The sequence below is a fragment of the Malania oleifera genome, chromosome 11 (assembly GCF_029873635.1).
Source record: "Malania oleifera isolate guangnan ecotype guangnan chromosome 11, ASM2987363v1, whole genome shotgun sequence".
Classification (NCBI taxonomy): domain Eukaryota; kingdom Viridiplantae; phylum Streptophyta; class Magnoliopsida; order Santalales; family Ximeniaceae; genus Malania; species Malania oleifera.
Window position 1 is genome coordinate 45615334 of NC_080427.1, and position 14107 is coordinate 45629440.

The 14107-nt window shown below is 35.0% G+C and overlaps 1 protein-coding gene across 1 annotated transcript; it reads left to right on the forward strand.

Moving 5' to 3' along the window:
• Positions 1–9443: 9443 nt before the first annotated feature.
• LOC131167743 (protein AUXIN SIGNALING F-BOX 2) lies at positions 9444–13275 on the forward strand. The gene is made up of 3 exons (XM_058126616.1): positions 9444–10686; positions 11733–12228; positions 12345–13275. Exons 1-3 carry the CDS (start codon positions 10232–10234, stop codon positions 13116–13118), a joined length of 1725 nt encoding a protein of 574 aa, XP_057982599.1. The 5' UTR covers positions 9444–10231; the 3' UTR covers positions 13119–13275.
• Positions 13276–14107: the final 832 nt, after the last annotated feature.

A 14107-nucleotide genomic window follows, 5' to 3' on the forward strand; every position in this document is an offset into this window, starting at 1 on the left:
TGGCTGGCCAACCACTGCCGAGTTAAAAATATGTTTGTAAGTACGATGGGCCCGCCGCACCCTGGTCCGGACTTCCAGGTGGACGTCTACATCTCTACACTGAAAGCCACATCGACTATCCATTTCCCACCCCCTCGTGGGGTGGTTAGCACAAGTCTGAACATAAATATCTGATCTATATAGCTATGTTACCGACCTCCTAAAACTGAACTAAACTAACATCCGGGTTCTTATAACATATAGTACGTATAGCATTTTCATAATTACGGCATCATGCCGAACATTTCATAATTACGGCCTCGTGCCGAACATTTCGTAATTACGGCTTCGTTCCAAACATGTCATAATTATGGTCTCGTTCCGAACATATCATAATTACAGCCTCGTGCCGAACATATCATAATTATGGCCTCGTGCCAAACATTTCATAATAATATTCTAAAAATAAATAAATTATCATGCAATTTAAAGTCATTATATACTTTATTATTTCGTGATTCCTAAAAACATGCTTTTCTCATAAAATTTTCCATATCATAATACATTCATGCGAAAATAATATTCATGCCATACAAAGCTGAGTAAATCCGTACATTTCATTCTAAAATTACATTCCTATATAACAGCAATATTTTCCCAATAACATACATTTTCTCAATACTATCCATATGTAATATATGTTTTTCTGAAAATAAACTTACTCATACATAGTAGTAATTTGCATGGAAAATAACTACTTTAGTTTATTCCCTTACCTGGCTACTGAGAAGGCCCCTTAAATATCCTTGTCTAACCCCCATAGGATTTCTTGATCAATACCCTGAAACTAAAAACTCTCAATATTAAACTTCAGTATTTCTACGTGTATATCATTTCCTATAACTACCGTAAGACCAAATTTGACATAAAAAGTCTTACCTTAACTTAGGGATGATTTCCAACTTGCTTTCACCAACGATCCGCTCTGGCAGATTTGGAGAGAACATCCCTAGGAGTATCATGGTGACTTCGGAATGTTGAACCGGCGTAAATCCAACCTAAAATCGATGAGAGAGAGAGAGAAGACCGAAGATGAGAGAGAAAGGAGGGAGATTTCTTAATTGGGAAGCTAAAACTTAGATTTTTGATATTTATAGAACTAGATTCGTCGACGAGCCACTTCATTCGTCAACGAATCCTTCAATAATTTCGTCGACGAAATTCAGTCCTCGTCGACGAAATTCAATCAGTTCAAAACCTCTCTCGGTATAATTTCGTCGACGAAATTCAGTCTTCGTCGACGAATCCCCTATATTTGTCGACGAAGCCTTGATGATTTCCCCTTGGTTATTCCTTCTAAAGTGCAATGTCATCGACTTCCTCCTTCTGTTGCTATTTCCATATCCCTTCCTCTTTATTATTTAAATTCCATTTTTATTCGAGTTGTCATAGTTACAGTGGGAAATAATGTACAAGAAAAGGAGATTTCAATTCGAAAATCTTCACAGCAACAAAAATCAATTGTTTCTCAGAGGCCGAGACAAGAAATTCGAAAACCTGCTCAATATACTGATATGGTGGCCTATGCACTTTCATAGAAGTAATGAGGAACTCTGAATCAAACAAGTGGAAAAGAGCAATGAATGAAGAAATGCAATATTTTCATCAGAATCAGACTTAGGAGTTGGGAGCTAGCCCAGCTACCCAAGGGTAAGAAAACAATTGGTTACAAATGGGTTTATGTAAAGAAAGAAGGATTTTCAAATGCAAATAATGTTTGCTTCAAAGTTAAATTGGTAGCTAAGGGCTACGCACAGAAGAAAGACATTGATTATAATGAAGTATTTTTTCTAGTTGTTAAACATTCTTTAATTCGAATTTTGTTAGCTTTGGTGGTAGCACAATTTGATCTTGAACTAGTTCAGCTGGATGTAAAGACTACATTTTTACATGGTGATTTGGAAGAGGAAATCTATATGACTCAACGAGATGGATTTCAAGTTGCTGGAAAAGAAAATTGGGTATATAAATTAGGTAAATCGTTGTATGGTTTAAAACAATCTCCCCGACAGTGGTACAAACGATTTCATTAGTTTATGATGGGTCACAAGTACATCAGAAATAAACATGATCATTGTGTTTATTTTTGTAGACTACAAAATGAATCTTTTATATATTTACTCTTGTATGTTGATGACGTGTTGATAGCTTCAGAGAACAGGGAAGAAATCAATAAGTTGAAAAGTCAGTTAAATCAAAAGTTTGAGATGAAAGACCTTGGTGAAGCAAAGAAGATCCTTGACATGGAGATTCGGAGAGACACAATGAGAGGAAGAGTTAGTTTGTCTCAAAAACAGTATTTGAAGAAGGTAGCACAAAGTTTTGGCATGTCTGAACAGTCAAAACCAGTAAGCACTCCTCTTACTCCTCATTTCAAACTTAGTGCAGTTTTATCTCCTAAATTAGACGAGGAACGTAAGTATATGTCACAGGTTCCTTATGCAAGTCTTGTTAGTAGTATGATGTGCAATGATTTGTACTAGACCTGATATTACTTTTAGTATGGTGAACAGGTATATGCATGATTCAGGTAAAGGACATTGGCAAGTTGTGAAATGGATTTTGAGATATATTATGAATACGATTGATGTTGGTATAGTATTTGAGAAAAATAATACTATTGATCTACAGATTGTTAGATATGTGGATTTTGATTTTGCAGGTGATCTGGGTAAACGTCGATCAACTATTGAATATGTTTTTACATTTGCTAATGGTCCAGTAAGTTGGAGGTCTACCTTACAGTCTACCATTGCCTTGTCTACAACAGAAGCAGAGTACATGACAGCTTCAGAGGCTATTAAAGAAGCTATTTGGTTGCAGGGTTTACTTGAAAATTTGGGAGTTGTTCAGAAGCACATCTTTGTGTTTTGTGATAGCTAGAGTTATATTCATTTGGAAAAGAACCAAGTATACCATGCGCGAACGGAGCACATCGACGTTCAGTTTCAGTTTATGCGGGATATTATTGATGGAGGCAAGATACTTCTTTAGAAGATTACTACAGCTGAAAATCCAGGGATATGTTGACCAAGATTGTGACAACAATCAAGTTCAAACATTATTTGGACTTGATCAATATCCTGCAAGTTTGAATATTTTTGGAATGTGCTGATAATGTGGAACTTCAGAGAATGTTGGTGACTGAAAATTTTGTTGAATTTATCGTTAATGTGGAGATTTGTTGTTTTTTATCCCACATTGGTAGAAAAGTTGTTTTGTTGTCACACATTGGTGAGAAGTGTTTTTTAAACTTGAGGTTGAAGTTATATAAAAAGTTCAACTCTCCATTTGTAAAACACGCCTCAAAGTTGTACTTTATCAAAAAGTAACGAATTGATCGTCGGTGCTCGAGGACGTAGGTAATTTTGTATCGAACCTCGTTAAATTCTTGTCTTGTTCTTTTTACTGTCTTTTATTATTAGTTTTTGCATTGCTTTAGTTTTTTATATATTCAATAGCATTAGTTGTAATATTGGTGTTTAGTACAAGTGGGGTACCCAGCACAACAGGTTCGACTCTAACCTTTCTCTTATACCAGAGCTCAAGGTGATTGTAAAATAAACAAACTCTTTTTAGAGTTTTTCATTTTGAACGAACTCACCTTCTCATAATAATTGCTTATAATCGAAAACACAACTTAATCCAAAGTCTAATATTAAATAGTGATGTTATGCATGCATGCATGAAATACAACTACACAAATTCAATAAAGTTATACTAATGTGAATTATTGTCCCCTCAATAGTTACTCATGCATATGTAATAACAAGTTAGACCTTGGTGATCTCAAGTCTTAAGTTTGATTCTACACTTGTAGTTTGCCTGGTGAATTACCATGAATGTGTCAATACAATGTTTTCATTTTCTCAGTTTAGTTCTGCCTAGGTGGGTCCAAAGGGTTTGCCCAAATAGGAGTTTCACAATATAAAAAAGAGAAGGTAAAAGACACTAACCTTCCCTGAGGTTTGACAAAGAGACAATGAACTCCCTTGAGGTTTTAAAAATTCTAAAGACCTTTCCTGAGATTTTAAAAATCTTAAGCATAATTTTCTAAAGTTTGTCAAACAGATATAAAATTCTCCTTATATTTTGCAAAAAGACAAATGTTTTTAAAGAGAGGTCCATATCTTTTTGGTAAATCTCATGAAAAGTTTGTGATATTTTTGAAACTTTAAGGGAGGTTTGTGACATTTTTGAAACCTTAGAAATTGTCTCTATCTTTTTGCTAAATTTCAAGGGAGGTGAGTGTTTTTTACTCGAAAAAATAATTAAAGGCTTTCCTATCCTTCCAAAAACTTGGAGACCGAGATACAAGTTTCAAGACGACTACTATTTTCAAATAATATATATATAACATAGTAAAACCCCACTTAAATCATAAGCTAAAAAAATTGAAAAAAGGAAAAAAAATAAAAATGGAGCAGACAAGTGAGAAAATCCTGAAAACACGAGTGGTCAATAGTACAGCCTGAGAGGACCCCTTGTGTCTCTGTGTTCATGTCCTTGTCTCTCTACCTTGTCATCTTTAACAATGTCCAAAACACTAGTCTTCCTTCTTGCTTCTTGCCACTCTCACAGACACACACACACACACACACACACAGATATATATATATATATATATATATATATATATATATATATATATATTTAAATGTATATTTTATTAAAAAACAAATGGTGGAAAAATCCAAAAATAAAAGAAAAGAAACACGTTTGTTTAGTCATTCTTACCATTTTTTTTTTGGGATTTTAAAACAAAAATACTATGCTTTTCAAATTTTAAAAAGACGTTTTCTATACTTTGGGTAAAGAAAAAGACAAAAGAAACCCGGTGCACAAAGCTCCCGCATATGCAGAGTTCGTGCAATTCAAAATTTACAACATTTTATATTACCACCACCCGTCACTCGTTTTTGTTTTCAAACTTGAATTTGGGTATCAAAACGTGCGTTTAAAGATAGAAGATACTAATTTTTTAGAACAAAAATTCATAAACAAAATTTTGAACCTTTAACTAAATGTAATAATGAATTGCTTTGGGATATTGAGAATGTAACCTAGTTTAAGTAAATTATGGAACATTTAGGTGCAACGAATTTGATTTTTAGAAGTAGATAAATTGTAAATCAACAATCTTAAGATTGACCTCGAGCCTACAAGTAAGATTAAGAGTTGCTCCATTAAATATTTGCCTAGAAATTAGCGTAGTAGGTTGTTTCACATATAACTCGTTCTTATTAACCACGATACTGCACGAAAAATATATTATATATTCTATATTCTAATTCTTTTTTTCTCTGATTCAAAATTAATATAATTCTTCATTTAGTGTGTTTAGATCTTTATAGTTTCCCATCCAAGGCTTTAAGCTATGTTGTTAGACACAACATTATATTCTCAAGGTTGTAATTAAAGTTTCCATTGAAAAATGTAAAATGAAAGATCTTGTTTTGGAATATGAGACGAACAAACTTGCATATGGTTTTATATTTTCTATTCACACAAACTATAGTGACATACAACTTTTAGCTTACCCCTTGATTTTTTGTTACAAGCTACACTCGTATGAAAATAATTTTAACTCCTAAAAAGTTGTAACGTATTTATCCCAGCCTTTAATCTAGGTCATTGCTAGATTAAATATTGACAATATTAATAATACTTAGGGCAAAAGACACTGTTCTCTCTTGAGGTTTGACAAAAAGATACCGACCGCTCCTGAAATTTCTAAAATTTCAGGGACCTTCCTTGAGACTTGAACAATTCCAGGGACTTTCTCTGAGGGCAAAAAAAATATACAACCCTCTCCTTATATTTTATAAAAAGATAAGTCTTTTTGAGAAAAATTTGTGTCTTTTTGACAAATCTCACGAGAGGTCTGTAACATCTTTGATACCTCAGAAGAGTTCAATAAAAAATTTGAGATCTTTCTTTTTGCCAAACTTTAGGAGAAGTAAGTGTCTTTTACCATAATATGTACTAAAACATATGGACTAAAAAAAGATTAGAATATCTATTAATTCTTTGCAAAAAAAAAAAAAAAAAATTCCTCAAGAACAAATCGACTCATTTGAAACCATGATGGATTTTTTGAGGAACGAACATGTGAACTTTCAAGCAAGAAAATTATATTTTTTGTTCATTAAACTCATAGATTAATGAAACTCAACTTGACTTTTCAGTGATTGAATAGCTTTTTATTTTGGTTAACAAAATTATTGATTAGATGTTGAGAAGAAGCTAGGTATGGTGTAGGGTTGGAACAGGGGATTTTTGCCTTTTGAGAAAATCAGATATAAATATGCAGAGAAAGGATTTGGAGCAGAGGAAAAGGGAGACAGAGAGAGTGTTCAAAAGTGGGGAATGATTTGGGAAAGGGGAACCCAATGAGATTAATTAAAGAAAATCAAAGCTTAATTGATCCTCTGCAAACCCATTTTGCTTCAGCTTCTGCTTTTAATTTTTGGAGAAGTGCAATGAACAAGAATATGCTGTTTTTAATTAATTTAATCCATAAAATAGTTCAATTTATTATTTATGGATGCATGTTATTGATTTGACCAGTCAATTGGTTTTGAAAATTTTAGAATTTTAAAAAAATTAATGGTAAAGGAGTTCGGTCGAGTTTAAAAGAAGATATTTTTTTTTAGGCTGCGTTTGGGTAGATGATATTAATTTATTTGCAGCATACCAATTTAAATATAGAATTAATTGATAAAAATAAAATACAAATATAGACCATACTAATATAAATAAAAATTTATAATTTAGAATTTGAGTAAAATTTAAATATTTTATTTTATAGTATATAAGAAGTTGAACACTAAATTTACATGCGTTTATGTATTTATATATATAAATATGTATATATATATAATTGCAATATATTTTGTTATTGGAACCTTTTGTGGAAAGTAGGTGAGAAAATTTGTATTGTATTGTATATGTTATATTGAATATTTTAAAAGTAATTCCAATAATTATTTTTAATTTTAATGTATATAATGTATGCAAATAGAAATGTAATACTGGAGATAATTTATTGTCTTGTATATATTTTATTGAATAATTTTAAAATAATTTCAATCATTTATTCTAATTTTAATGTGTATATTGTATATAAAAAAATGTAATACGATATATATATATATATATATATATATATATATTTCTATGTTTTTGAATAATACAAATTAAAAATAATTTTATAATTTTAGTTAAGGTAAATATAAACCAAAGATTAAGAAAGTGGGAGCTAATAATTTAAATTAATTTTTTAATCAAAGTTTTAAGAAAGAAAATAATTGAAAGTTATTGAATATGGTCCATTAAATTAATTAATTTTAATAAAATTCATTATGAGAGAGAGAGAGAGAGAGAGAGAGAGAGAGAGAGAGAGAGAGAGAGAGAGGAGTTTAAAAAATAAATTAAAAAAAATTACAAATTTTTTTCTTCTTTTTCCTAATATTTTTTGAATTTCAAACAGGACCTTAGTGATTTTTAAATTATTGAGTATCAAGAAAGTCTCACACTTATCTTTATATGCATCGCATACTTTCTTCCTTGATAAATATAAATGACACTTGGGACAATCTATGAACTCTATATAATGGTATGACGGTATTTAAAGATACTTTGAGCATTCAAATAATTCATCGAAATAATGAATCTACCCACTATCATTCTCTACTTAAATATCAAAATTCAATCTCAATTAAAAAATTGTACACTTTTTTTTTCTTTCTTTCTCTAAAATCCACCATAGAACTTCTCAAGTATCCTATCGTATGCTTTTGCTTCTTTTCCCTAAACTTTTCCATTATTTTTCTCAAAATATATGTACCTTTTGTAGTAGAACTCCCAGACATGAAACTAGATTGATTTTCCGAGACATTCATTTTTAGCCTTAATCTTTGTTTAAATACTCTTTCCCATAGTTTCATTATATGACTCATAAATTTAATTCCACGATAGTTATTATAATTTTGAATACCTCATTTATTTTTGTACATCGATATTAAAATATTTTTCCTCCATTTATCTGACAATTTCTTGTTTTTATAATTGTGTTAAATAAGTTACTTAGCCATATAATTCCTTTATCATCTAAACATTTCCAATCTTCAATTGAAATGTTATCCGATACATTTTACATTATTTAAGAGTGAGCCTTGTAACAAGTTTAAATCTATCTCTTTCTCCTTCTTTTGTATTTAATCTAATATAGAAATTATTTAAATGATCTGTATTTAGCTTAAATAAAGATCTTTTTTTGTATCTTTTCTCGCCGCTTTGAATTTCTTCAAAGTTATTCACAATTTTATTCTATTGCTATATTTTAAACCAAAATTCTTTTGTCTTTATAACTCTTTGGACATCGGGATTTCCCCCGTTAACTTTCTTTATTATTGGAGAATGTTTCTTTTGATTCACTTAAAATCTATTTTACTATTTTTTTAAAACCATTTTTTAAATTCGAAACGCGCCGTTAATAAATTTATTTAAAATATTTTACAAACTTCAAAATTCTACAAAAGCAAAAAAAATACTTTTAGCTAAAAAAAAAGGTAATTTTGGAAATACCAAATATAATAATAGTGTTTCTTCTTTTCTTTTTCTTTTTTTTTTTTTTTGGGGAAAGAAACAATACCAAAAATCAATGCAGATAGAACAGCTCAAAAGTGCTTTAAGAAACAAGAAACAAAAAACAAAAACAAAAAGCAAAAACAGAAAAAGCCCCTGAAATTAAATTCCTAAAGCATTTAAAGCAGTCTTAGATTTTGTCTAAATCATTTTCTCTCTGAATTTCCTAATCATTAAAAACCTCCCATTATCCAAAACCCAAAAAGCAAAAAAATAAATAATAAATAGTAAATAAAAATATTTTTTTAATAAAATAATAATAAAAAAACAGAATTAGAAAGAAAGTGCAGTGACAATTGCCAAACACGACACAGGGAAAAGATAAACTTTCCTGATGCACCAAGAAAGATTATAACCGACCGCGAGAGTACCAAAACGCTGTACTCGCTGTGTCTCACACTTCACTGGGGCAACACACGGTGCGTTTCAAAATTCCCACCTCTGCCCTTCGCGAGTACGACTCTCGCTCCAGTGCACGAGTAAAAGATATCATCTACAGTGGCATTTCTGTGATTTCGTGTCAGATGGAGGTCGTTTCGAAGACCGAGCCGTTTAGTTGGTACAGTCCAAAAACCAGAGGTCGTACCGCGGAGAAATTATTCGCTGCACCCGCAGACGTCTACTGGGCGGACATCGACCGTCCATGCAGTGAGGACCCACAGAGTGAACGGTTAGATTGACCTGGTACGTGATGGTGAGCACACCGGATAATTTCTCTATACTACGACCACCACAGGTTTGGCTTTTGGCAGGCTTCTCTTCGCGAGTAGAGATAAGGACACATGCATGACGCTCATCGACGGTCCAGATTCACTCTGAAGGTTCCCTTTAACGGTACGCTGACCGTCGGATCTAGTCGTCCACCCAACCACGGTTAGCCACGTTAACCGTGGTTAGGTGACATGCTGATAGGCTGGTTTTCAGAGTGAAGATGAAAGCTTTAATGCAGACTTAGGAGTGAGGTGAGAGAGGAGGAGGGGAGAGAGAGACAGAGATCGTGTTCTCTCTCTGGATTATGGAGGAGCTCCTTCCCTTTTCTTCGTTTTATCCGATTCTTCGATTAGGTTAAGATTTCCTATTTATGGGAATTTTTAGATTCTGAGATCTACGAATTTCATCGGGTTCTTAGCGTTTTTTCATTTCTTTTTTCGTTTTGTTTTTGTTTTCATGTCCGCAATCATCACTTTTTGATTCGGAGATGATGATAACTCGGTTGTAGTACCTTGATTATTTATTTTTTTGGGGGGGAAATTTTGAGCTTCTCTTGCTTATTTCTCGTTCTTCTTTAATCGTCAAAGGCCAGGAGCGCGAGAAATGAGAATTTCATTTGTGATGGCTCAGTAGTTTTGTATCCCTAGATCTGGTCCGATTCTTGGTGATTCCATTCCAAATCATTTGAAAAGATCTTGTTTCAGATTAAGGTTTTTCCTCCCTCTCAGGTCGAGGCGTTGGGTATTTTAGCTTGTTAGATCGAGATTGAGCCGGAGGGCTTCGGTTGTTGAGAGCGATCGGGCGATTGATCGAGTTGTGCTTGGAATCCAAGATGAGTTTTTATTTTCCCGACGAGGTTATTGAGCACATCTTCGATTACCTGACCTCACATCGAGACCGGAACGCGGTGTCTTTGGTGTGCAAATCATGGTTTAGGGTGGAGAGGTTCAGCAGGCAGAGAGTGTTCATCGGAAATTGCTACGCGACGAGTCCGGAGAAGGTGATTTCCAGATTTCCTCGGCTAAAAGCGGTGACCTTGAAGGGGAAGCCTCATTTCGCGGATTTCAACTTGGTTCCATACAATTGGGGAGGTTTTGTGCACCCTTGGATCGAAGCCCTGGCGAAGAAATGCCCCTGGCTGGAGGAACTCCGGCTGAAGAGAATGGTGGTGTCTGACGAGAGCCTCGAGCTGCTCTCGCGTTCTTTCGCGAATTTCAAGTCTTTGGTCATGATTACCTGTGAAGGGTTCTCGACCGACGGCCTTGAAGCCATAGCTACCAACTGTAGGTGAGTGCCTTTCGTTGTAACTTGTAAGCTTGCTGTTACTTTCTCATTTTTCTGTACATTTTTTTTGACGTTTTATGTGGTCTGTTCTTGTCACATGGGACTAGGACTAAAATAAATTTTGGGCAGTTTGTTGAGATTTTTTGACAAGTATCCTCACAGTGTACTCTTTGACTTGAACAACTAGGTTTGCTGGGTTGATTTTTTTATTTTTTCAAATTTTAAGAACGTTTTAATTGCTTTGTTTCGTTGATCCGGCTCTAGTTCGCTGTTATTTTTGTCAAATGATGGTAAAACTTGAATTTGTTTTGATAGTTTTTGGACTTTTTTGTTGGGATTTCAACAATTATCCTCATAAGAGTTTATTCTTTGACCGAAATGTTAGGAGTATTGGGTTAATTATTGGTTTGTGGTTTTTGGGATGAACTAATAAGTGGATTTTTGTACTCAAGTGTGGTGGGCTTTTTGTCAGATGGTTACCATACATTTTTTGACATGCATTTAACCATTGCAATTGATTTTATTCAATTATTGGCTGTTGGACTTCCTCAGATGTGATTGCAATTTGGAATGTTGAATTCGTATTCAGTTGTGATCATTTTCTTTATGTCTTCTGATTTTAGCATCTGTTGTTGCTGCTTGAAGGTATCCCTTGGAAATTTTTAGTGCATGCATCCATGCTCTAATCTCCTTTGGTACTGTAATTAGTGATCGGGTTTGATACTGTTTGACACTGCCTCCTTATACATACAGTTTACCCTTGCAAATATATTAAAGAGAGATCTCCATGATTTTGAACTTTCTGTCTGGGTTTTAACAATCAAGGTGATTGTTTTGGGACTTTTGGTACAACCTCATGTGCTGATATTGCACAGCCACATCTCCTGTATTTTCCCCCTATATTTTCCCTACCATGTAGTGTCTTTTAGCGAGAATGAGTTGGTTGGGTTGGTGGGTGGATAAACCAAACACATTAGCTGCATATCTGAGTTTTAGCAGACCCATGACATTAGCTTTAATTTAACAGTATCTTTTCACTTTGTTTTTAGGTTCCTAAGGGAGCTGGACTTGCAGGAAATCGATAATGAGGATCATAGAGGGCACTGGCTTGGCTGCTTTCCTGATAGTTGCACTTCACTTGTCTCCCTCAATTTTGCATGCCTCAAAGGGGAAGTTAATTTGGCAGCACTTGAGAGACTTGTGGCAAGGTGTCCTAATCTTACGAGTTTGAGGTTAAATCGTAATGTGCCCCTAGAGGCCCTCCAAAGGATTCTGATGCATGCACCTCAATTAGTGGACTTGGGTATTGGTGCTTACGTCCACGACGTGCATTCTGAAACCTTTTACAAACTGAAGAATACTCTCCACAAGTGTAAATCTATTAGGAGCTTGTCAGGGTTTTTGGAGGTTTCTCCTCGCTGCTTGCTTGCCATTCATGGTATCTGCTTAAATCTGACCTCCTTGAACCTGAGCTATGCGCCAGGGATTCACAATACTGAGCTAATAAAGCTGATTCGCCACTGCAAGAAACTTCAGCGCCTATGGGTCTCTGATCTTTTAACCCACTATGTTCTTTTATTAAAAAAAAAAAAAATCTTTTCTTTCTTTGCTTTTTTCCTTTGCATTTGAAAGATTAACAAAAGTTCCTATTTTCCCTGCAGATACTGGATTGTATTGGAGACAAAGGACTTCAAGATGTATCTTCCAACTGCAAAGAATTGCAGGAGTTGAGGGTATTCCCAACTGACCCCTATGGAGTTGTGAGTTCACCAGTAACAGAGGAGGGTTTGGTTGCCATATCCATTGGTTGTCCCAAGCTGCATTCTTTGCTCTACTTCTGTGAACAGATGACCAATGCTGCTCTCATAACAGTAGCCAAGAACTGCCCCAATTTCACCAGATTCAGGCTGTGCACCCTCAACCCGACAAAGGCAGACCCTGTCACAATGCTGCCGCTGGATGAAGGTTTTGGGGCAATAGTTCAGTCATGCAAGAGTCTCCGGCGGCTGTCCCTCACTGGCCTTCTAACCGACCAGGTTTTTCTCTACATTGGAATGTATGCTGAGCAGCTCGAGATGCTCTCAGTTGCCTTTGCTGGGGACAGCGACAAGGGAATGCTGTACGTTCTAAATGGGTGCAGGAAACTAAAGAAGCTGGAGATCAGGGACAGCCCTTTCGGAAATGTGGCACTTCTAACAAGCATGGGAAAGTATGAAACAATGCGATCCCTTTGGATGTCGTGCTGCGACATTACACTCGGAGCCTGCAAGACCCTTGCAAAGAAGATGCCAAAGCTGAACGTGGAGATCATAAACGATAATGATGACGAGATGGAGGCTGTCCCCGATGATGAACAAAAAGTGGAGAAGATGTACCTGTACCGGAGCATGGCTGGGCCGAGGAGAGATACCCCGGACTATGTGTGGACATTGTAGAGGCATCCTCAGCCTAGCTCCCCTGGCTCCATTGGATATTCCTTTTGTACTTTTTTATTTTTATGCTTAGGCCAGGTATTTTTATGGTCTTTTTAGAGTATGGTGGTGTAGCAGGGTATGGTTGGTTAAATATTAAAGAGATTTTCTATTTGTGATCCTTCTATATATGGTAGTGTTGATGATTTAAATCAGTGAGTGGGCATAAGTCGGTGTACTGAGCTGAGCGCTCCCATCCACTTTGAACAAACTGCATGTTCAGTTTTGGGGAAAGATCTGTTGCCTGCAAATTTTCTGTCCAGACCCCATTCTCATTTCAAAGCATACCTCTAGATGGGGAGCAACCTGGTTAGGAAGCGTACACGAGTTTCACTAGCATGCTAATTACTAAGCATGCATTTTACTCTTCCACTAACATGGACTAGGTTCTGCGCGCAAGCAAGACCTCTAGGAAAGTTGTTTTACCATCAACTGTTGCCACATTGTTTAGAATCTTAACAAACAAAAAACCTTCTATTGAAATTCGTATCAGAGTGTGCAAGAAAGTGTAATAATATTCTCATTCCAAAGTGTACCTCTAGATGGGGAGCAACCTGGTTAGGAATTACACGAGTTTCGCTAGCATGCTAATATGGACTAGGTTAAGAGACATGAACTTGAGGTCATTTTACTTTGGTATTCTATTATCTATTTATTTAATTATTTTGGAGACACTTCTTCTAATACAATATTGATAAAAATTGTGACTAATTTTTGAAATACATATTTGTTTACTTTTTTTGGAGCGAAGTGTAAAAAACCTTGGCTAACCATATGAAATGGTTCAGTGTCAGTCTCCTCCTTTTGATAAACCAACCTTCGGTCTAGTTACTGGGTTAAGGGCATGGTTCGGCTAACCCAATCATACCCAATCCTATGTGAACCATTCCCATTCCTCCAGAATGGAAATCGCTAGACCCACTCATTCCCATTCTAGGTTCCAAGCAAGGCCC